General features: G+C 37.4%; 1 protein-coding gene across 15 annotated transcripts in view; it reads left to right on the top strand.

Moving 5' to 3' along the window:
• BBX (BBX high mobility group box domain containing) overlaps positions 1–24441 on the top strand; it is a 296320-nt gene that overhangs the window by 206320 nt on the left and 65559 nt on the right. For all 15 annotated transcript variants that reach the window (XM_060098744.1, XM_060098747.1, XM_060098748.1 and 12 more), the window contains 2 exons: positions 10090–10285; positions 14435–14502. In XM_060098744.1, the coding sequence (XP_059954727.1) occupies positions 10090–10285; positions 14435–14502 (264 nt within the window). The remainder of the gene's footprint in view (positions 1–10089; positions 10286–14434; positions 14503–24441) is intronic.

The following is a 24441-nucleotide window of genomic DNA, read 5'->3' on the forward strand; positions in this document are numbered from 1 at the left end:
TGTAACCATATCTAAGTCAATCTCTGGGTCTCAGCTTTTCTTTTCTTTTCTTTTTTTAAAATATGTTTTTAGAATGAGAAAGTTAGAGCAAAATTTGTATCCCTTCCAGCACTAATACTTTTTGATTTTGCAATAAACGCAATTATCCAGAGATTTGCCTTGTTTCTGTAGGTTGTGCAGCATGAATATTTAAAACCAGTAAATGAATGAATGACAGTGGAACAGGATGTACTGTGATGTGTGCATGCATGTAAACACTGTGTAGGCAATAGTTGGTGAGAAGTATTTCTATGCAGGAAGGCTATTCAGAGAGGTGGGGCATTAATTCCAAAATGTGAGTAAATTTCTTGAAAAATTGTATTCTGGTCTGTTTCTAAAATAATCTTAAATTAATGTGAGTTCATTATGCATTTAAAATGTATTGTCTAGTGGATTTAGCAAGTAAGGGGAAAGCAAAGCAATATCATTGTGGTTAAACTTGAAAGGAGTAATTCTAACTGTTTCTTGAGTGTTGCAACTTGCAAATAATCTTGATTCATGAAAGCCCTAGCCACGCAAACATTTGGTTAAGTTCTATGGAAAGATGAACCAGCAGGGGACAAATACAGAGTTTCAAGTGAGACATTTTATTAGATATCTCAGTATGTAGAAAAATAGTTATTTCAACTGCTGTGGTTTTATTGAGTTTTTTAACAAGCTAATATGGAACATAAAAATTTCTTATGCAATGTTCAGGGACATTTGAATCCAGAGTAAATGATTAGCATAGTTGCTATGTAATTAACGATTACATAAGGCTTCAGGAATTAACTGTATTGTTAAAGACAGGATTTTAACTATATAGAGCATCTAGAAAATTTAAAATCAATTCCAGTAACCTACATGATTTTAAATGTTGCAGGACATTTTCATGAGCATAACAGTAATTAACAGTAAAATTTTCCTGTTAAATAGCTTTAGATCCTTTCATAGTCATGCTTATATGATAAAACAAACAATTATCTGAAACCTCATAGGGAACTGCATGAACTTCCTATAATTAAACTCTTGAGTTTGTTTTTGGATTAATGTTTTTGGATAACATGTAGCCTGTCTCACATATACTGTTTGCTTTTTCTTAAATACTGCTACTTTACAAACCAAATAGGTGGCCATTTTTAAGAGGAGGAAGCATTATTTTCATACAGGAATTCCTTTACTAATTACTTAATTAGCTTCACAGTATTTGCCATTGTGGTGAGTAATGAAATCTAAATCTGATAAGGTGCCCCCCACTGCAAACTACTTCAAGTAGAGACCATAACTGGATCTTCCATCTCACAACTTGCCTTGTTGCTCTTACGAAATATTGTCTTCACTTCTAGTACCAAGTGTGGAAGGTTCAGTTGCTTTGAAAATCCTTTATACAATTGGTTTCTAGGCATAAGTGATACTCGTTTCAACTTATTTACCAAGTGGTTTCGAAATTATGTTAAAGTGCAGGTAATTGTGCTGGTGCTTTTTGTGTTAATATTGCAGCCTTAATTGAAATGTCAGCTTAATCAACAAAAACTTATTGGGTGGCTTCAATGTGGCTTCAATGTCTTAACGATTGTTAGTGATAAACATGGTCTCAGTTCCTCAAGGTCCCCTCTCTCCAGGCAGTCATTTTTAAAACTATTTTTATATGTGTAATCTTTTAATTTTAAACCCCCAATTTAAAATGTGTTCTCTATTGGGAACAAGACATAGTCTTGCAGCATAGTTTGCATGTGAGTGTAAATAGTTATGTGATGTTCACCAATATCTATTCTGTCATTATCAATTGAATGAGAAATACTTAATTTTTCCATTCTCTTCTTGTTTTTAAAATATATTCTTAAAGTAATAATTAATACAACTTTGAAGAGTTCATTTTTTTTAACCTGTTAAAACTTTCTCTGACTCTTCCCTTGCTTTTTGATTATTTTCTATTTGTGCATCTGGTAAGAGGACGTACCTGTTTTGGGATTTCTTTTTGGTTTCTTGAATTATTTCCCAGTACTGATTGGCATTGTTGAAAAAATGGTTGAATGAGGGTTTCATATTCTCTGATGAATCTCATTAGAGCAATAATTAGTTATAAGTAATTTAAAAAATACTGTCCTAAGGATATAACCTGGGTTCTTTTCTTAAATTCAGCAGTGTGCATGATGGTGCAGTGTTGTGGACATTCACAGGCTCTAGCTTCTTCAACTGCCTGTTAGGAGACCCAGAAACAATATTATTTTTCCTTTTAACATTTTCCCTTACAAATATATGAATATAAGCCTGCATTTTTGACTAGGATATCGCTGGAAACTTCCACATGTCACTTAAACTAATAGTCATAGTTAATTAATGGACAGTCAATGTAGAGGATCACATATGTTGTCCTTCAGGTAGAGCAGAGTCAGTGCAAAGAAGAGGGGAGGGCCTGGAAAGTTAAGGCAATTTTGAGTGACCTTTATAATACCTCCTCCTTTGGTTTTTGTAGGATCTGAGGCATGAGGCAGAATGCATGCATTTATTAATTGGTTCATTCCAGACTGGATGTTTTACCTAAGCACAAACATGTAAAGTCAGTTATCCCATTCTTCAGAGCAGCCATCTAAGGCTCTTTGGAGTTAGTATCTTGACCACTTCTACATTGGTGGAGCCTGGGATACTCTTGCCTATTTGACTCTAGCATCCTTTTAGTATATACTACTCACTTTAGACAGCTGAGAGACTAGAGATTTGAGTAAGTCAGTCAAAAATGGTAACAGTAACATGTCGTGGGTCTTACGGGAAGAGTCTGCCTGTGCAGAGGTTGGGGTCAAGTTGGGGGTATTTCAGAAAAGGCTTTATGAAGTTGATAGAATTTGGCATGGGCTTTGGTACAGGATTCAGAAGAAAGGCAAGGATAAGAGCAGATACGGAAAAGTGAGAACAATTTTAAGAACAAGAAAGTTTTACCCCAAGCCTGGGGTATTTGTATCAGAGTAACAGGAAACGATGATATAAAGGCAAAAAGTCTTGAGAGACTGGCCTGAAAAGTTGGAAGTTCAGTTGTATGTCAATAAAAGAGCTGTGGAATTAAATGCAATAAAATACAGCTTGAAGGGAACCTGTAATAGCCTTTCGTAAATGTTGGTATCTGTTGTCGTCAGTAGTCTAGGAGAGATTATCACCACAAATCTCCATGGGGTCTTTAGTGATCAGTTCTTCCTCCATGTTTCTTCAAGATAAAATTAACATATTCATTCCCTTGCTTTGATTTCATCAGAAATGTATTCTTCTCCAAAGAAGATTTACCGTCATTTTCTCTTGTATTACTCTGAACAGCTTTTGTTAATTATCACATCATGCTTAACAGAATTTGTATTTTTACAAGAATGCTGTGGCATCTTTCATACTACTAAGCTAGAGCAGCACCTCATTTATCCCCACATTCTGGAGAAACAAGTGTTACTCAAAAGTGATTTCTAGGTAGATGAAACTTAGCTGTTTCTTTAAACACTCTTATTTTATATATTTATCCCAGAAATTTTATGTAATATTTTGTTTAAATACTTCCTTACTTAAAAATTTCAGAATGCCTGTTGAATTTTTTCAAAATTTCAACCCATTGTTTCTCTACAAGAATAATTTTATAATCTGTAATTTGGTGAGACCTTTGTGAACAATTGAGTTACAGTCATATTTTTATCTGTATATTAAATGATTCTTAACCCTTTTGTTCTTTTGAATTTCCTCTTTGCTTTTCCATGAGTCTTTCTTTTCGGTTCACCCTCAGCTGTCAATTGACATTTCTTTCTTCTGTCAGCCACTTTGGACTGCCTCTAATGAAATGACTTTACTCTGTGTGGAGTTTTCTGAGTATCACTTAATTAGGGGCCCCGCCACTTTGCGGGGAGGTGGGTAGTAAAACCAAAGATTTGGGCTTCATGTTTCCCAGTACTTTTTGTTTCTGAGACCTTTCCCATTCCTGTGTTCCAGATGTCAGGACTTTCTTACTATAAAAAATTCAAGTGTTTATTTTTGAAATAATAATATCAAGTTTTGAGTATTGCTTTATTCTGCCCAGGATTCCATTATAAACATTTGACTCACTTAATCCTAAGAATAATGCCATGAGTTAGATATTATTTTCCGAAAGCTAAGGATGAGGACACTGTGGCCCAGAGGACTTACGTGACTTATCCAGGGCAGCAAATTAGTAGTAGTAGAGCTTGGGTTCTCATACTTGGCCTTCTCCATTCTCAGACCTTTCTGAGTTTCCACATTTATAAATGGCAATAAAGATGCCTGCCCTCACAGGGTTGAGGTCAGATGCAAATAAGGCATTGTGTGCACAGGCATGGTCTGAAGTTTAAAATGCTATACACACGTTAGTTGTTCCTGATAAACAAATTTATGTTTGTTTGTATTTGTTACTTCTTTACCTAGTAATCTTTTACTGTTTTTATTAGGACCTATTAACATGCTGAAGTGCTACTGAAATACAAAATTAGTCTTTGAAACACAAGAATCAACAAAACTAAAATGCATCATTTGCCCAACTTGGCAGATACTGTCCAATGTGATTAATAATCCCTAACAAAATAGATGTTCCATTAAGTGAGCTAACTACTTGATTTCAGAAACATCAATCCATTTGCTAATTGTTAGTAAACACTACCATTTAAATATTCAAATCAAATAAAATTATAGGGACTTTATAAAGACCCCATAGCTAGTGATAAAAAAAATAGACCTCATAGTGAGTGACATATTGAGAATTTAAACTGTCTCTTAAAACTAATTTTTGGTATTGGTTTCAGATGTTAATATTTGGATTGATTGAGGGACCTAATACTCCAATATCCTACAGTAAATCTTGATTACTTTGGACTTTGTGGTCGTTCAAAGGGATGTAGGTAAAAATTAACTTTTGTACCGTTTGAAACATTGCAAATTTATGCCATAAACTATTTTTAAAAGAAAAAGTTTAAAGTGTTTAAGGAAATTACTAAACCTAAGCGAACACATTTTTTAAAGAAAACATTTTACAATTCAAATTAGTTAACATGAATTATCTATTCATACATTTTCAGAAATGTAGTTTCTTACCCAGATCCCTATCTACCTTTTAAAATGTACCAAAATTACATTTTAAAAGAAATTCTGAAATTTTTGGTACTTTTTAAATAGTGCTAACTGATTAGACTGACTTTCTCCTCCTTACCCAAATTAGGGAGTAAAATTGTCCTTTAAGAAACTTTATACGTGGAAATGAACTGCCATTGCCACAGTAATCCTTATAGGCAATTTAGGCAACTGTATCTGTAGCCAACTCAGTTTTTCCTTTATGACTTTTCTACAAGAGAACCAAGCAATTCCCTGGTCACTTATTCAAGTCACTTTTTGAAGTGTATAGCTTTTACTGTAGTGGCTTTAACATGAAAGTTTTATAGGTTAATGTATAATTTGAAATATTTTTATTCTGTTGGAACTGTAAACTTAATTCAGTGTTCTGTCATATAAAAGTCTAATTAATTTTCTTCCTATTAAAATATCTAGTAAGAATAATTCAGATCTAAATGAGAAGTTTTAAAGTTCTGTGAGGGAAAGTTCCTAAAACTAAGGAAGTACAAATTAATGCCACTTCTCAAATATCTTCCTCTTCTCTTCCACCCTATATAAGGTGATTTCTGCCTGCCAATGTGAAAAGGTACAGCTGTCTCAAAATTCATTAGCTGTCTCAAAATTTATTATGCTAGGGATTCACTTAGCCCCCTGCAGAGTTCTAAGATTTAAAAGTGTGTTATAGCTCTTTAAAAATCAGATAATTCCTGTGTAATCTCTCCTTCATAATTCCGGTAGTTTTTTTTTTTTTATCATGGTGATATTTCACGTATTTGCACCAGAAGCAGCTCTCTTCATTTGTATAGATATTCCCAGGGTCCCTTATTACTGGACCTCACCAGGGTTATCATTCTCTTTCACTCTGTTGAGAAGATCTAGACCGTAATAATAGCTAGAAATACTCCTGGACTTTTTGATACATCCCCTCCCCTCCAATTAGAAACAAACAATTGGAAGACAGTTAATAAGTACATCTCTCCTTAAGGTGCTTTTTAAGATCACATTTCCCATTCTTATAAATGATCTGCAAAGGTATGTAATGTTGAGACACAATTTTTTAAAGATTAACATAATAGAGTGTTGTCTTTTGGTATATAGTAATGCCATTGTCATATATGAAGTAGACAGATACTGTGGCAAAGGGTATGTACTTAATACCATTCTTGAATAACAGTGATATATTAATCATTGCTAATGAAATGTGGTAGTGGTTGAGGGTGGACAGAAGGGAGCCAGCATTTACTGAGCATCTTGTGTAAGTCAGGATCTGTGCCTATAAGGTAAATTCACTTAGGTTATCTAATCAGTTGGAAATTTGCAAAAATAAAATAAAATAGGAATTTTTATATTAATGGGAGATTTTAAAAAATCAGTGTTTTAGCAGGAGGTTAGTTACCTAGGAGATAGGACGCCTGTGATTGATGTTCTTGGAGGATAACTGAGCTTCCCCTCCCACCCCCAGCCTGAAAGCCCTGCCTTGGGGATCTGGATGGGTGGGCCTGTCTCTTTGGTTCTTTCAGTCCTGTGCTGATGGATTTTTGCCCACATGGTTGACCAGCTTGCTAATACTTTCACTCAGCTATTTGCTTCAGACTATATATAGTCTTTTTTCATTTCTCCCTTACTCAGCTTTCTCTGTAATCCCTTTCCTAATAACCTCATCACAACAAATGATTAAGCCTTTCTGTTGTCTCTTATAGCTGAATCAGAGCAAGTGATTGATGATGAGCCCAGTTCCAAGGACAGACATCCTCACATGCTGAGGGTTCTTCCTGCCTCCGCCCTCACTTGGTGTTCATACACTGCTTGTGTTGACCTGTATGTCTTTTTGTGAATTTATGACATCTCCATCTAAGCTTTAAACTCCTTAAGGACAAGGGCTGTGTGTTATTCTTTTCTCTGTCTCCTACATTCTTAACCCTTTTGCTCAAATATATACTTGATTGAGCTAATGAATGTTGTTTTACATCGAGTTTAAGACAAGGTTAAAATTGTAATACATTTATAGAGCATTGACTCTCATAGTGAATTCTCAGTCACCATTTTCCATAAAACCTCACATACTCCAGGCGTTTCTCTTGCCTTTTGTTCTTCAACACATAGATAGCTTCCCCTTTTACGGGCCCTCTGCAAAACGATTTTTCATGCCTAAGCCAGGGGAAAGTCCGTAGACCATGTATAAGAAGAAGTAACATTTTGATTACTGATTGTGGATTGTAAACAGTTTGAAGGTGGAGACTCTATGCTCTTTTAGTCCCCAGTGTCTAACCAGTGTCTGTCACCTAGTCGATCCTCACAAAGTATTGAGATGGATGTGGGTGGGTGGGTAGAATAAGTGCAAGAGAAAGAGATGTGTATGGTCAGTGATTGTCTCTGCTTTATGTTATCTTCAGCACAGCTCCACATCATAAGTTAGTTTAAGCTAACTTATTTATTAATACCATCAGTGCTTTTAAAAATCGTTGATGCTGGTAATAATTCATTCATAAGAATGACAGTATTATCATTTTCATTACACATGTTGATTTTCATCAAAGCAAATTGCTAAATGATTCTTAGAAAAGGATGTAATATTTACTGGGAAAGAACTTACCTAGCAGATCGACAACATTGGAGGGGAGGAAGGGGACACCTAAGAAACAGAAGAAATCTGAAGGCTAGTGACATCCATCTGTCTAGTCCCATCCGTGAATTGGGACTTTTTTCTTAAGAAACAACCAGAAGTACCCAAAACTTTTAAAATTTCTTATGACAAATATGTTAATTTGTTTGATAGTCTTTTGTTACGTTATAGAGTGGTGACCTTTGTCCAAATGACTGTTCATCTGACAGACCAGCTCGTGTGCATTTTGCTGGGACAAAATAATGATGCATGTGCCTGCTGCTTTTATCTCACCCTATCATTTGTCACTTTCCACCTCCAGACAGCAGGCGAGGCTATTTGTCTGCCTCAGCTTAACATGTAAATCCCCCCATGCATGTGAATGTGCTGGGATAGAGTACCTCTTACATTACATTGATACCTCCAAATTTATTCTGTTATGTGATGGTAAATTCTAGTTTGCATCTGGCCTTGTATCCCATTTTAATTATTTTTGTAGGAAAAGTAGAACTGTATCTTACTGTTTTTTACGCTTACCTTCCTTCCTCATATACCTATGTATCAATATGCAGATATACAGCTTTTAGTTTAAAAAAATTGATTATTCCGAAAATTTGAATTGAGTGATTTTTGGGGATGATTCTAAACCATTGACTACTAACATTGCATTATATTATTTACAATACAATTTTCATTTATATGATTTAAAGTGAAGTGGTGGAAAAAGTTTGTTAGTTGGATTCCATATACTTTTCTTACACTCAGGGTAAAGGAACCTTTTTTTTCTTTAATGAGTTAGATAAAAAAGTTATTTTGAGCTTACACTAAATTAATTTTACACACAGAGTGACCATTTTAAAAAGAAAGTTTAGGGGAGTGAAAGAATTGTATTAATTAAATAAGGTATCTAGCAATCATATAACATAAAATCATTGAAGAATACATGAAAAATACATTTTATCAGATAACATAACCATTGGCAATATAACATGAATAGCAAGAAATATATTTTTGTTTAAGTATTGTCAGGAAAGGGAAAGAAATGGCCGAGTTGGGGAAAAGGGAGAAAACCACAGAAAAGTGAAGGAGGAAGGAAGATATTAACAGTGAAGTTGGAAACCTCCAAGTAAAGACATACAGTTTGTGATGGATTAATCTGCAACATCACACATCACAGCTTGCAGCATGTTCACTTTTGAGATCACATGTGCTCATTACAAAACCCTGGGATGTTACCAGGTGCAGCTACACTTTTTAGATGGAAGAATTGAGGCTGAGAAAGGTTGTATAATTTGCTTAATGTCCACAGCTGGCTAATAGCAGAGGTGGGTTTTGAAGCCAGGTCATCAGACTCTGCATCCAGTACTCTTTCTTCTACATGGCCCTGCATCTTCAAAGAACTAAAAAGTTCTGCATCAGTTTGCCCTACCTTGTTCTGCATCTCCCATTCGTGATCTTGGTGCTTTTATCCCACAACTGATTACTTTGCTCTGTTAGGTTTCCCTGCATTTGCCTGTACAGATTTAATTTTTTTTTTTTTTTTCGGTATGCGGGCCTCTCACCGTTGTGGCCTCCCCCGTTGCGGAGCACAGGCTCCGGACGCGCAGGCTTAGCGGCCATGGCTCGCGGGCCCAGCTGCTCCGCGGCATATGGGATCCTCCCAGACCGGGGCACGAACCCGCATCCCCTGCATCGGCAGGCGGACTCTCAACCACTTGCGCCACCAGGGAGGCCCCTTTTTTTTTTTTTTTTGCAGTACACGGGCCTCTCACTGTTGTGGCCTCTCCCGTTGTGGAGCACAGGCTCCAGATGCGCAGGCTCAGCAGCCATGGCTCACGGGCCCAGCCGCTCCGCGGCATGTGGGATCTTCCCAGACCGGGGCACGAACCCGTGTCCCCTACCTCGTCAGGCGGACTCTCAACCACTGCGCCACCAGGGAAGCCCCCAGATTTAATTTTTAACATACTTAGCAAATTAAGCAGTGAGCAGAATCTAGTTACTGGCCCTGGTACTGACTCACATTTTGTAAGGTACTTGATACTTACTTTGAAATAGGTGCTGCTTTACGTACCACATTATGAATAACTCCCTTTCTTTACCAAGGTCAGGTAACTTTTTGGATCCTAAAAAAAAAAAGAAGAGGATTAAAAGATACAAAATGTGTTGCCTCTGAACCCTCATCCCACAAATGAACTTTCTAGTAGATAAATTCACGTCCTAGCTCTAAAGCCCTGTACTGAGATTGTCATTCTTCTACAAGGAAAGAACTTACTGAAAGTGTTTTTTTCATTCATTATCTAAATAGGGGAGTAAGGTGAAGGTACTAGAACTTTTTCAATCTATGTGTTAATTAAAATATGTTATCTATTATTTATTTATAGTATAAAGATGCATTTATGAAAGCAAATCCTGGCTACAAATGGTGTCCTACCACAAACAAGCCTGTGAAATCCCCAACATCCACTGTCAATCCACGGAAGAAACTATGGGCCTTCCCACCTGACTCTTCAAGAGACTTGCCAAGCCCCAAGAAAACAAAGCCTGAAGAGATGCCTCAGCTTAACTTTGGGATGGCTGGTGAGTTTAGACACTAATTTCACCTGTTCTTTAAGAACAGGTCAATTCATTTAGGCAGTATTTTTAACAGATAATAGAAAGAGAGAGAAAAGCAAAATTTAACCAATAGGAAGCAATGGCAAATATGCAGCATAGCTTACAGCTTTGGAGTATAACATACATAGAATGTGTATATATAATATAGTTAAAGAAAGGAGGTATAGACCAGGTGGTTGAGTCATTACAAATATGTGTGGATTCCTGACATTGACATTATGGAAAAGCAGACAGCAATGTGGAGATTTGTCAGGAGCTCAGGGAATTTTATAATGTAACAAAATAGCTTACCCACTCATGCACAGTATTAAGGTGTCCCAGTAAGCACCTTAGTTATCTTGGATACCTAAAAAAACCACAATTATGTAGATCATCTGAGGATATTCAACATCGAAGCCAAGAGTATGAACAGCTCCATCACAAATCTGTGATGGATCTGACAGCTGTTTCTTAGAGGGAATTTCCATCCTACCCTCTCTCTGGCCCCCATTCCTGTTACGGGCCAGGCAAATTTAACATTCCAGATGGTCCCATTTGTTATGAGACCTTAATACTCTTTGGGTGGTAAGGAATGCTACAGCATTTATTACCATGAAATAAAGCATTTATATTCACCCTGCAAATGATTCTATCTTCCATGGTTATCATAATACCGTAATCAAGAGAGGAGTTTTCCGGGATGAAATAGGGAGATTGGGCAGGATGGAAGCATTGAAGTTGGTGTTGAGCTATAGGGTTCCTGTTTCATTATTACAAGCAAATTTTCTTTAAGATGAGAGCTCTGAACAGTTTGCAAAATGGAAAGCTTGGGAATGGAATTTAGGCAGTATTTGATGACACTTCATTTTTTTAATAGCCAGTAGGCCTAATAAGATTTAACAGTGCAGTGTGTGATTCATGGTATAACAAAGTGTGTGGTGATGTCACATATAAATCTAGGAAATGCAGTCTGATGCAATGGCAGCATTCTGGGAGAACAAAGTCTTCAGGTGATTGTTACGTAAGTGTCTGTAGTGTAATTCTAGGTGAGCTTCCAAAATGATGCTTTTGCATATCCCAGAGGAATCAGAATAGAAATCTGTCCTTGTTTTAGCTGTTACTTTGTATAATTTTAGCTTCAACCCACTTGCTAGTAGTCTTGGTGAGCTCTCTAGACTCCCCAGATTGTGTCAGTAAGAGTTTCTTATAAAACATTTTATCATCAGGGCCAAATAAGAGGATATTATGACTGGCTTCTAAATAAATTCCTTTGATTAGCATTTACCTTCCATTGCTTTTTCTCCCAGTTCTAAATCTAGATTGGTCTATGTAGGTTTTTGTTTTTGTTTTTCACACAGTGGCTCTTCAAAAACCAAAAGTAATTGTAGATAAACTACAAAAAGCAGTGAAAGATGTCTGCCTGTAGCACCGTTTCTCACAGTTTATTAATCTACCTGTTACACCTACAAATTCAAAGTGGGACCTAGACTTCAACCAGTATATTTACAAGTCAGCTTTTATTTTTAAAAATTTAATTAATTAATTAATTAATTTATTTTTGGCTGTATTGGGTCTTTGTAGCTGCACGTGGGCTTTCTTCTAGTTGTGGTGAGCGGGGGCTACTCTTCGTTGTGGTGCTCGGGCTCCTCATTGTGGTGGCTTCTCTTGTTGCAGAGCACCGGCTCTAGGCACGTGGGCTTCAGTAGTTGCGGCTCGTGGGCTTGGTAGTTGTGGCTCACAGGCTCTAGAGTGCAGGCTCAGAAGTTGTGGCACACGGGCTTAGTTGCTCTGCAGCATGTGGGATCTTCCCGGACCAGGGATCAAACCCATATCTCCTGCATTGGCAGGCGGATTCTTAACCACTGTGCCACCAGGGAAGCCCCTACAAGTCAGCTTTTAAAAACAGCATTCCTTAAGCAAAATACAGGAAAGAAGGAAAACAACTTTCTTGCATTTATCTCATTATATATAAGGGCCTGTGACGGATGTTGGAAATCCATGATCAGAGCCCTTGTTAAGCTGGTGTATAGTGGATAACGTTGGTGTGATGCTCCTTTTTAACACAATGAAAGCAAATTAATTTGCCTTTAATTGAAACATGGTGCTTAGCTGTTTAAATCTAGGGGATACTATAGGGCTTTTAGAGGCCAGTTTATGCTTTTCCTCAACCTGGAATCTCATTTTGCTTTGTTTTCCCAATAGTCCTTGTCACATGACATTTTGCATTTTGAATAACCCCAAAGCAGTCAAGTGTATGATTTCCAAGGAGGGAAAGCTATGTAGAATTTAATTTAGTAGAAGCCCTCTCGGTGAAGGGAAAGCATGCTATTTATATAAATATATTTTTGATATATCCAAATAACATTATATAAGTATAAATTAATATAAAAGATGATGATTTCTTGTCTGTGTTTTAGTATCTATACAGCAAAGTCATATTGGTATATAACTTAAATAAATTATCATGGAAGTATGTTCCTATTTTACTTTATAATTTGAACTAACACATTTTTGTCTTTATTAGAATGCAATTATGCACTAACACATTTTTGTCTTTATTAGAATGCAATTATGCACTAACACATTTTTATCTTTATTAGAATGCAATTATACAAGACTCCTGATCTCTAGAATGGCAGCTGCAAAAGTATTTAGCTGCCCAGAGAACCAAAGTACACCTTTACTTTCTGCTAAATTCATTTCTCTCTCCTGATTTTTATTTGCCAATAGATTTACGTGTCTCTTTTAGCAGCCAAAATAGTTCATAAACTTAACATTTAATTAAGAATGGACTCTTAAAACAACAACAGAGAGCCTTATTTCAGCAAACCAGCTCATGTTCCTCTGTGTATTCCTACGTGGCTACCTTCCAATATGGAGCTGTTTTGTGACCACCTGATTGTTTGGTGACATATTTTCCCCTCTACTTAGCCGTTCCTTCCTTCCTTCCTTCCGCCCTCTCTCCCTCCTTCCTTTCCCTCCCTCCCTCCCTTCCTTCCTTCCTTCCCCTCAGATTCTTTTTTCAAAAAAAAATTTTTTTTTAAATTTGACTGTATGTAAGATGTGGTCAGAGTTGCTTCATGAGTTCCTGAGACAGATTGTATTCAAAGATGTACTTAAGCGCATATCTTTAAACAAAAAAGTCAAAAAAGAAAGAGAAGAGAGACACCTTATTGTCTTCAGGCAACACTATGCCTGGTCCTCATTTTGAATTGTAGAGAGATTACTAAAATAAAAAGTGCATTTATTGAGGACCAATATGCACTGGGATAAGCACTGACTTAGGCAGTTTCAGATATGTTAGTTCATTGAAGTTCTGAAATTTAATTCATTTAAGACAACCTTAAAGTCTATAGGTTTCTTATTGTCTGTACTTTCCTTGTTTAGATATAATCCTGGGTCATAGATCTACCAGTTTGCTTTCATTTTCTCTCTCTTTTTCTGTTGATTATTGAAGGAATGAAAACAAAGACCTTTGGAAGTATAAAAAGTGTTCATTTTCAATGTTAAAGGTATTTTGAGGCCTTTCAAGGAAGCGCCTAACTGTACCCCCTAAGATTTAAGATGTTATAAATACATCATTGTTTAATTTAAATTTGTTTTTGAAAGTTTTAAAGAAAGAATATTTGAACAAAGCCCACTAGATTTTTGGAGTCCCCTTTGTAAAATATCTCCCTGTTCTCTAGTTCCTCTGATGGCCTTGTACTTTTTATCAGCCCTGATATCATGTGGCAGAAATAACAATTTGAGAATAACAATCTCAAGTTTCTTAGAAGACAAGTATAAGCACTCTTTCGTTAAAAAAAAAAAAAGCCATCCAAACTCCCCATGCAGTAAGGAAAGAAGCATCTCATTAGGAGATAATTCATGTTATAAACAGCTGTGGTATTGAAGAAAGTATTTTGTTGGAATGGTGGACAACAGTGGTATTTAAAAAGCTCACAAAAGTATGAGTACTAAGCACATGTACCCCAGGTTTTTCCTTCATAAAGAGTTTCAGAAGTTTTCTGTAATAAGTTACATGTGGTTCTGTTGGATTTCTGATTGCTAGTCTTTGAGTATTCTTTTTCAACTCTGGATTATATATAGTTCATGGTTATGAATTGATGATTTACTTGTTTTTGACTTATTTAGATCCTACTCAAATGGGAGGCCTGAGCATGCTGCTTTTAGCTGGAGAACATGCTCTTGGTACACCAGAGGTAAGTGGTCCCTCATCCTTCTCTACTCTGTTCCTGCTGGGGGTTGAGAACACAGACATTTGTGTTCTGTTCACACTGTTAGTTCTACAGTTTCACTTTTTACAGCTCATGAATAAACTCTGCTTTTAATTGTTTTCATTAAGATCTCTATGTGCATTATATTGTGCTTGAAGGACACAAACACAAGTCAGGTGCAGATTTTGAGGAGGTTCCCTAAGCATAGGAATAAGACTTGCAATGTACAGATAATTAGCATTTGCCATGACTGTGTCATGGGGTGCATAGGGTGGATCCTATGATTCATTCATTCTATTCATAACATTCTCTGCTTTTGTGATGTTCTCATTAGACTTGCTAGTGAAAAGATGAGAGTTAAAAAAGAGCATGAAACTGTCAGTCTCTCTGGTACCTGAATAAATTCAAACTTCTGTTTTTGAAAATCAGGAAACATGGCATTCCAAGATTGCTTATTTTTTTTAAATGGAAAATGAAAAAGGACCCAGGCCCTTATGACCTTGGTTTCATTTTTTATTCCCTTGTATTGTTATTGGGCTGTTTCTGCTAAATATTTTTAAGTATGGTTTTGATAGGCAGGTAGTATCCGGTAGCCATGCATAGTTTGCATTTGTGGAATTCCTCTATTTTCCAGACCCATTTAACAGAGGCCAGATGCAGTGACCTGCAGATCATATTATTTTACCAAACTCAGGTCCTTGAGCTGGAAGTTTTTCAATCCCCAACCAGAGTTGCTATTTAGGACAAAATAGCAATTTTATTGCATATATATATTTCTTTCTTTCTTTCTTTCTTTTGTTTTTTAAGTCGTGTGCGTGCTATATGGATTACAGTTGAAGTCTATTCAGATAATCGTTTTAGAGGATACATAAGATATTTACATCACAAAAGGTTTTTATTATTTACAGTTTATATTTGGGATCCATAGTACTTGACCATATGTTCAATTTGATTTAACTTTTTATTTCTGTTCAATTCAGTGTAGCAGTAAATGTGTAAATTTGGTGGACTGGTAGTTATTTACATTGTACTAATCTTTAGCTAGAAAAAGTCAACATGTCAGTTTGTACCTTTGCATACTCATTATTCAGCATGTTTGTACTTCCTCACACAATAGCCGCCTCTGGCATCATTTTACTTTCTAACACATGGTTGCTCCCTAATGGCAATCAGACTAACTCTCACTTGGGTGTAGAGTATCCCAAGCTTGTTCCCACAGGTGAATGTTGGAGTAATAATGCACATTTGACCTTTCAACACAGTCTGACTCATGATTTCCAAGAATACACTGTATTGTGAAAGTCAGTATCATCTTTTCTAACAGATTAGATAATAATGGAGTTTTCTTCCCAATATCTATTAGCATTCCTTTTAACTTTCAGGAAAAAATGTAAACAAATAAACATCTAAGAACTTACAGATAGATGCTATCTATCTGTAAATGCTAGTCAAAGAAAGGAATACTTTTTTTTCTTTGATTAAAGTTTGTCTCCTGGGCTCTTTTTAGTGAATAGCTCTTCTCACAGCTTTTAAGGACAGCAGAGTTTGACACAAGCAGTTTAAACCATGCATTGGTCGGCCTTCCATTTCTGATGAAGGGGAACTGTTTTGAAAATTCTCAAGCTAAAGAAATAAAGTTAAATGGCTTAAAGAAGTAAACCTTACAGGAGAAGGGAATTTATGCTAAGGAAGAAGTTGCCAGCACTTATTTCTTTAAGAACCACTTCTAAGAATACAACTCTTTCTTCATAATCCCTACTTTTCATCTCAGATATATTTAGGTCATTATTGAAAATAATCTTGAGATACTGAAATAATAAAGCAACATAATTTGTATAAAATAATGCTGTCTCTAAATATAATTAGTTTGAGAGTTTATGTCATAGGTATCAGTAGATTTCATTTAGCACCTAATTTCCATGTAATGTCTTATTCCAAATATGTAGACATGGTCTTAGAACTTTAGGGGCTTATGTATGTTGGCAGATGACAAATACAGTGAATACATATTTATATTTTTAAAAGAAAATTATAAACATAATGAGATAAGGAGAGAAGTACAGAAATTTCATGCTTCTGACATTTGGAACAATTACTGTGAAGTCTGTATTTATACTATTAGGTAGGACCAGTCAAATAAAGTGACATTTTACAAAAATTCTGCCACAGAGGAGGTCTAATCATAATGGCTTTTAAAAATGCCACGAGAAAATTCTTATTCTGAAATATTTTATTTAAAGGGAGATTTTCCTTTGTTCAATAGTCTAAAACCTAATCACATAGAAAAAGTCCTCAAAAATCTATTTTTTTAATATAGAAAATTTAATATAGGTAATAGCTGTATTTTTAAAAACAATTCTAGAAGGTAGAGAGGCTTGCTGTTATGGGAACAGTAAAATTCCAGGTTAAAAGCTTCTTTGGCCTGTACAATTTCCCAGATCTACATGTGATGTGCTCTTAGGGTTTTCAGAGAGAAATTATATGTTCTTGAGATAGCAGTGAGCAAATAATAACAAGCAAAATGTTTGAGTTTTCTCCTTTTTTTCTCAGTCTTCTGATTAACTCTGAATCTGCCACGATAGATTTTTGGCATTATCAGGTCAACATTTTTATATGCTACTGTTATTAAGCCAAGCTTGGTTCTGTAATTTGTGTCTCTGATGAATAAAAGGGATAAAAATTGCATTCATAGTTTGTTTGATTCTTTTTCCCATAAATGATCAGTCCTGTATTTTCTTTATACCCAGAGTACATTGAAATGCACTACATATTTGGGATAAATTTTAAAAAGCAGTGTTTGTTATTAAAGAGTTTATGGATTAAAGAAGCAAGATAAACATATAGGCATACCTCATTTTATTGCAGATATTGCATTTGCAGATACTGTATTTTTTACAAATTGAAGGTTTATGGCAACCCTGCGTCCAGCGGGTCTATTGGCAACATTTTTTCAACTGTATTACTCGCTTCGTATCTCTGTGTCACATTTTGTTAATTCTTGCAGTATTTCAGACTTTTCCTTATTATTATATTTGTTATGGCGGTCTGTGATCAGCGATCTTTAATATTACTATTGTAATTTGGGGAGGGGGTGCTACAAATCACACCCATGTGAGACAGCGAACTTAACTGATAAATGTTGTGTGTTCTGACTGCTCCACCAACCAGTAGTCCCCCCTCCCCCTCATCTCTCTCCCTCTCCTCAGGCCTCTCTACTCCCTGAGACACAATAATGTTGAAATTAAATCAGTTAATCACTCTTCACTGGTCTCTTAAGTGTTCAAGTGAAAGGAAGAATCACGTCTCTCATTTTAAATCGAAAGCTAGAAATGATCAAGCTTAGTGAGGAAGGCATGTCGAAAGCTGGGAAAGGCTGAAAGTGAACCCTCTTGCGCCAAACAGCCAAGGTGTGACTGCAAAGGAAAAGTTCTTGGAGGAAATTAAAAGTACTATTCCATTTAACACACGAATGATAAGAATGTGAAACAGTCTTATTGCTGCTGATACGGAGAAGTTTTAGTGGTCTGGTTAGAAGATCAAACCAGACACAACATTCCCTTAAGCCAGAGCCTAATCCAGAGCAAGGTCATAACTCTGTTCAATTCTGTGAAGGCTGAGAGAGGTGAGGAAGCTGCAGAAGAGAAGTTTGAAGCCAGCAGAGGCTGGTTCATGAGCTTTAAGAAAAGGTGCCATCTCCATAACATCAAAGGGCAAGGTGAAGCAGCAAGGGCTGATGTAGAAGCTAGAGCAAGTTATCCCAAAGATCTAGCTAAGATACTTCATGAAGGTGGCTACACTGAACAACAGATTTTCAGTGTAGATGAAACAGCCTTCTATTGGAAGAAGATGCCATCTAGGGCTTTCATATCTAGGGAGGAGAAGTCAATGTCTGACTTCCAGGCTTCAAAAGACAAACCCACTCTCTTGTTAGGGACTAATGCAGCTGGTGACTTAAATTGAAACCAGTGCTCATTTACCATTCGGAAAATCCTAGGGCCCTCAAGAGTTAGGCTAAACCAACTCTGCCTGTGCTGTATAAGTGGAGCAGCAAAACCTGGATGGCAGCATATCTGTTTATAACATAGTTTACTGAATATTTTAAACCCTCTGTTGTGACCTACTGCTTAGAAAAGAAGATTCCTTTTAAAATATTACTGCTCATTTATTGACAGTGCACTTGGTCATCCAAGAGCTCTGATGTAGATGCACAACGAGACTAATGTTTTCATGCCTACTAACACATCCATTCTGCCACCCATGGATCAAGGAGTCTCTTCGACTTTCAAGTCTTATTATTTAAGAAATACATTTTGTAAGGCTGTAGCTGCCATATATAGTGATTCCTCTGATGGATCTGGGGCAAAGTCAGTTAGTTGAAAACCTCCTGGAAAGGATTCACCATCCTAGATGCCATTAAGAATGTTTGCGTTTCATGGGAAGAGATCTAAATATCAACATTAAGGGAATTCCCTGACGGTCAAGTGGTTAGGACTTGGCGCTTTCACTGCCAAGGCCTGGGTTCGATCCCTGGTCGGGGAACTAAGATCCCAAAAGCTGTGCAGTGCAGCCAAAAAAATACAAAAACACAAAAAAATAAACATTAACAGGAGTTGGGAAAAAGTTGATTCCAACTCTCATGGATGACATTGAGGGGTTCAAGGCTTGCATGGAGGAAGTAACTACAGATGTGGTGGAAATAGCATGAGAACTAGAATTAGGAGCTGAAGATGTGACTGAATTGCTTCAATCTCATGATAAAACTTTAACAGATGGGGAGTTACTTTTAATGGAGCAAAGAAAGTGGTTTCTTGAGCTGGAATCTACTCCTGGTGAAGATGCAATGAAGATTGTTGAAATGACGAGAAAGGATTTACAGTGTGACATAAATTTAGTTGATAAGCAGTGGCAGGGTTTGAGAGGATTGACTCCAATTTTGAAAGAAGTTCTGCTGTGGGTAAAATGGTATCAAACAACATCACATGCTGTAGAGAAATCGTTTGTGAAAGGAAGAGTCAATTAATGTGACAAACTTCATTGTTGTCTTATTTTAAGAAATTGTCACAGCCTCCCTAACTTTCGTCTACCACCAACCACCCTGACCAGTCAGCAGCCATCAGTGTCGAGGCAAGACCCTCCATCAGAAAAAGGATGACTCACTGAAGGCTCAGATGATAGCATTTTTTAGCAATAAGGCATTGTAAAATTAAAGCATGTCCTTTTTTTTTTTTAGGTATAATGTTATTGTACACTTAATAGACTACATTGTAGTGTAAACATAACTTATATGCTCTGGAAAACCAAAAACTTTGTGAGACTAGCTTTACTGCAATATTCACTTTTGATTGTGGTGGTCTGGAACTGGACCCGCCATATCTCCAAGGTTTGCCTGTATTGAGCAACACAGTCATCAGGGAGTGACACCCTACACCCCATACACACAAACTCAGAATAGCAGCCTAAGCTTGTCTCTACTGACACCCGGTGAAATGTAAGCATAGAAGTCTTATTAGGAAATAACCCCATAATAGTGAAGGAAATGGAAACGAGTGTTTCCAATGAATATAAGATTTTAGGAAACAGAAGCTGAAAAACAAATGAAGCTTTTTAATCAAGAAAATATGGTATAAGCTTAAAATATACTAACCAGGGGGTTGTAGAGAGCCAGTCCATTCTACAGTGTCTAGCAGCTTTAAGTGAACACTTTTCCTTTTTACTTTAAAGGAACAAGAAAGAAAAAATAGAAGAAATAAAAGTAATAATGTTCACATCAAACTCTGGGAAGAGCTAAAGAGAAGGCAGTTAGTTACACTGAGTTAAGCCTTTATGATTCATATCAGTCAGTTACTATCTGAAGATGAAAATGTAATAAATAAAGTATAAGTATTTGATCTAGAATTTCTAGAAGTAATCTCCAGGACTGAAAATTTCTATAGTGTTATATTTTTAACTTATTTTAATAAAAATGTAAAGCTAAATTAAATTTAAAAAACAAAGGCAGGGAGTGGTACATTTCAGAAGTGGAAGGGGAGATTATTCAACACATAATATATAGAACAGCTTGGAATAATATTGGAAAGGTCGACATTTCAGTATTGGACCTAAGTGAGCACCAGAAAGTCATCTTGGCTAAAACAGAAAAGATGGTTTGGGGAATAAAAGAAAATAAGAAAAGTTAGGCAGAATAATCTTGGCCGATGAAACAGTTTGACGGTATCAATATCTATTTAGTTGAATGAATGAACTGAAGGCAAACTTTCAGATGTTTGGGAAGTAATATTAGACTTGGGTCTGTGATTTTAGAATGCCTAGTTCTTTTGTTGGAATGAAGAGATATGACAGAGTTAACGATCAAGCCACGCTTTTCTTTGCCTTCCATCCTGTAAAATGGATCCTAATAATCCATCCTAATAATAATCCATCCTAATAATACCCACTTGTTTTTCTCTTTCTGACTTGCTTCACTCTGTATGACAGACTCTAGGTCCATCCACCTCACTACAAACAACTCAGTTTCATTTCTTTTTATATACACTACCAAATGTAAAACCGATAGCTAGTGGGAAGCAGCCACATAGCACAGGGAGATCAGCTCGGTGCTTTGTGACCGCCTAGAGGGGTGGGATAGGGAGGGTGGGAGGGAGGGAGATGCAAGAGGGAAGAGATATGGGGATGTATGTATATGTATAACTGATTCACTTTGTTATAAAGCAGAAACTAACACACCATTGTAAAGCAATTATACTCCAATAAAGATGTTAAAAAATAATAATAATACCCACTTGCTTCTAACTCCCAAGACATCTATGAAGATTAATTAAATAAAACCTGTAAGGCATATTCACCTCTCCTGAAAAGCATTCTTATAGGTACCTAGTATTATTACTGTAATTTATTCTTGGTATTTCATACTTAACTTGAAAGCTTATATTATGTCAGGCTGTTACTCCTACAGGCTATAGTATGTTTTACTAGCAGCGTATTCACATTGAGTAAATAATCTGTTGAAGATTGTGTAGCTATGAAGTGACAGAATTAGGATTTGAACCCAGGGAGACTAGCTTCAGTCTTCATATAGCCTACAGGGACCTTTGTGATTCAGTCCCCACCCACCTGACCTCAACTCGGGCCACTTATGCAGTGGTGTCTGCACCCTTACGCAGCCATTTCATGAGTGCTTTCTGGGGACCAAGCACTGTACTAAGCACTTACACTGATTATCTCATTTCATCCTTCCATGATCCTTAAGAGGTTGGTTTATTATTCCCCATTTCATAAATGAGGAAACTAGGCTAGAGAGGTTAAACAGCCTAAGGTCATAGAGCAAGAAAGTCATTATACTAGGATTTAAACCTGTATATTTTCCATTAAGTAATGAGATGGGTGAAATCTAAGATAGAGAAAAGGTGATAATACCAATACTTGTTAATGAATATGTCTATATTTAAAACACTGTGAGTTTTAAATTTAAAACAAATACAGATTTTTGATAAAATTGAAAGTTTTCCCCTTTCTTATAATATCTGATATCAGTGAAGTGGGGAAAATTATTTTACTGCCTGTTGGTACATCTGAGCTAGTTTGACATGTGCCTCTCTTAGGCTACTATATTTGACTACTCCAGGATGCTTAAATCCACTGAATTCCAACCCTACCCCCAACTCTTGCCCCCTTCTCACTGAAGCTGTTAATTTCCCTTCTCAACAGTTTTATAGCTTTTAAACATATTTTGTGAGGAAATACTATACTTAAATTTTACATTAAATAGGCTCTTTGAGCTTTCTCAATTCCGGGTAGAAACCTCTCCTTTTCATGTCCCTGCTTACTGCCCACTTTGGCTGGAACTGCCCATCTAGCCCAGCCTCTTCCATCTCTCAGCAGTGGGTCTCAAAGCCCAGAGAATCAAGTCCTTCTACCCAACCCGATTGACAAGCATCTGTCCTCATTGAGTTCCTGGGCCGCATTGCTCAAGACAGTGGTGAACTCACAGGAGCTCTTCGGTCTCCCAGAGATGGTGGGAAGGGGTAGTGGGGAAGGTGGGCAACAAGTGAGCGGGAAAAGAGGAGAATAGAGAACAAGAAGGTAAATGAGAAGGGTGGTACTGTTGCTGCTGCGTTGTCGTTGAGAGCGTGTTTGTATACACGACTGCGTTCTGTTCTCACAGTGTCCTGTGAAGACGTCAGTAGCGTTGTTACCTGTTTAATCAGATGAGGAAACTGAGGCAGGAAGATGCTATGGTTTGTCTCAACTACTACAGCAGTTTGTAGAGGTGACCTGGAGTCTGTCCTGGACTTCCATCCTAGTGCTTTGCCACACGGCTTAGAATGATAGGAAACTTGACTCTGGTAGCCCTGGTGCCCTGAGACAAACCAGGGACTTATCCTTCCTCTCAGCCAAATGACTTGACTTACATTCTAATTTTGAGGCGCTCACAACTCTATGCAGTGCTGTTGGGTTGCGCTCCTCAGGGTGGCCCCACTCTCTCTCAACTGCAGCTCAGTCCTAGTGTCCGCCAGTCAGGTGCGCTGCTTTAGTCCTCAGGTGCTCCTTTACCTCATTTAGGTTTAATTAAGAGTGGCTTCATTTTAGTCCTTAAGTAGGTTTTGAAGGACTAACTTGTATGTAATATACTTACATTGAATTCACCTGTGTTTAAAAGCTCAAGTCCATTTCAGAGCTTCATTTAACATCTCATATTAAATGCAAATTAAGTGATCACTCAGGTCCTCCGTTATAGAAGGATACCTGGTAAAAGCTGCCAATTGTAAGAAAGCCTGGGCCAGGCTGAATGAGGGTGAGAATCAGATCACTGGGCCTTGGAGTCACACAGGATCTTTGTCCTTGAACTCTGAAATGGAATCCTCTACCCCCAACCCCTCTCCTCCAGAAGAAGACAACCCCGCCTTCCACCGCTGCCTAAACAGTCTTCCTTCTCTCATATTCGCTCTTTCGGTGAAAGGGTTTAACTTACCTTAGGAACACTGGCACTGACTGACCCCTCTCCCTCCGCCCTGACACCTTTCCAGGCAATTACTGAGCCCTGGCAAATGCCATCTCTGTTTAATTGGGGCCCCACATCTCAGCTGGTTTATTTCCTTAACCTTCTAATTGGTCTCTTGCCTCCAGTCACTCCCCAGCCAAGGTCATCCTGCACTCCACTGACAGAATTATTTAACTACACATCTCTCATCATTGCCGCTCCTCTGACTGAAAACCTTGGCTGACTCCCCATTGCCTCCAGCCTAATTTTCAGAGTTCTTAACCTAGCATTCAGTTCCCTCTCAGTCTGATTCATCTCCCACTGCACTCCCGGGCATCTCAGGCTTCAGTCACACAGGGAAAGTCACTGCTTCTCTCACACACAGGGCACTTCCTCCATGCTTTTCCTCCTGCTGTGACCACATCATTTCCACAATTCTGGTGTTCCTTGTAGGGAGATCTCAGATGCTACTTACCTTACTTCTTCCATCTGTCCCCAGAAAGAATGAAGGCTGCTTCTCTGTCCTCCCACAGACCTTGTAATATTCCACCAAGAGGCACGTCCGTTCTTAATGTGTAGCTGTCTCCTGCATGGAAATGCAAGCAACTTAACGGCCAGACACATCCCCTTAGTCTCATTTTATTCCCCAGCATGTAATGCACACAAGTGGGATGTAAGCTTCTTGAAAGAGAACAGCAGTCTTTGTGGCTGGTATGTAATGGTGGTTTATTGAATGTTTGTTGAAGGAGTGAGTAATCAGTAAATGTTTAAATTAGCAAGAGCAGGGATGTGGAGTTCAGATACAACCAGTGTACTTCATCCCTTTTGTAGACTATGTGTCCATCACAATCCAGCTCTGTGTCTGTGGTCGTGTGCCTTGCGAAGTAGGAATGGGCTCTTAATAAAACCTAGCTTTCCAAACAGTGCATCTGAGTGGCTTGATCTTG

This window comes from Mesoplodon densirostris, chromosome 5, assembly GCF_025265405.1.
Source record: "Mesoplodon densirostris isolate mMesDen1 chromosome 5, mMesDen1 primary haplotype, whole genome shotgun sequence".
In the NCBI taxonomy this organism is placed as follows: Eukaryota; Metazoa; Chordata; class Mammalia; order Artiodactyla; family Ziphiidae; genus Mesoplodon; species Mesoplodon densirostris.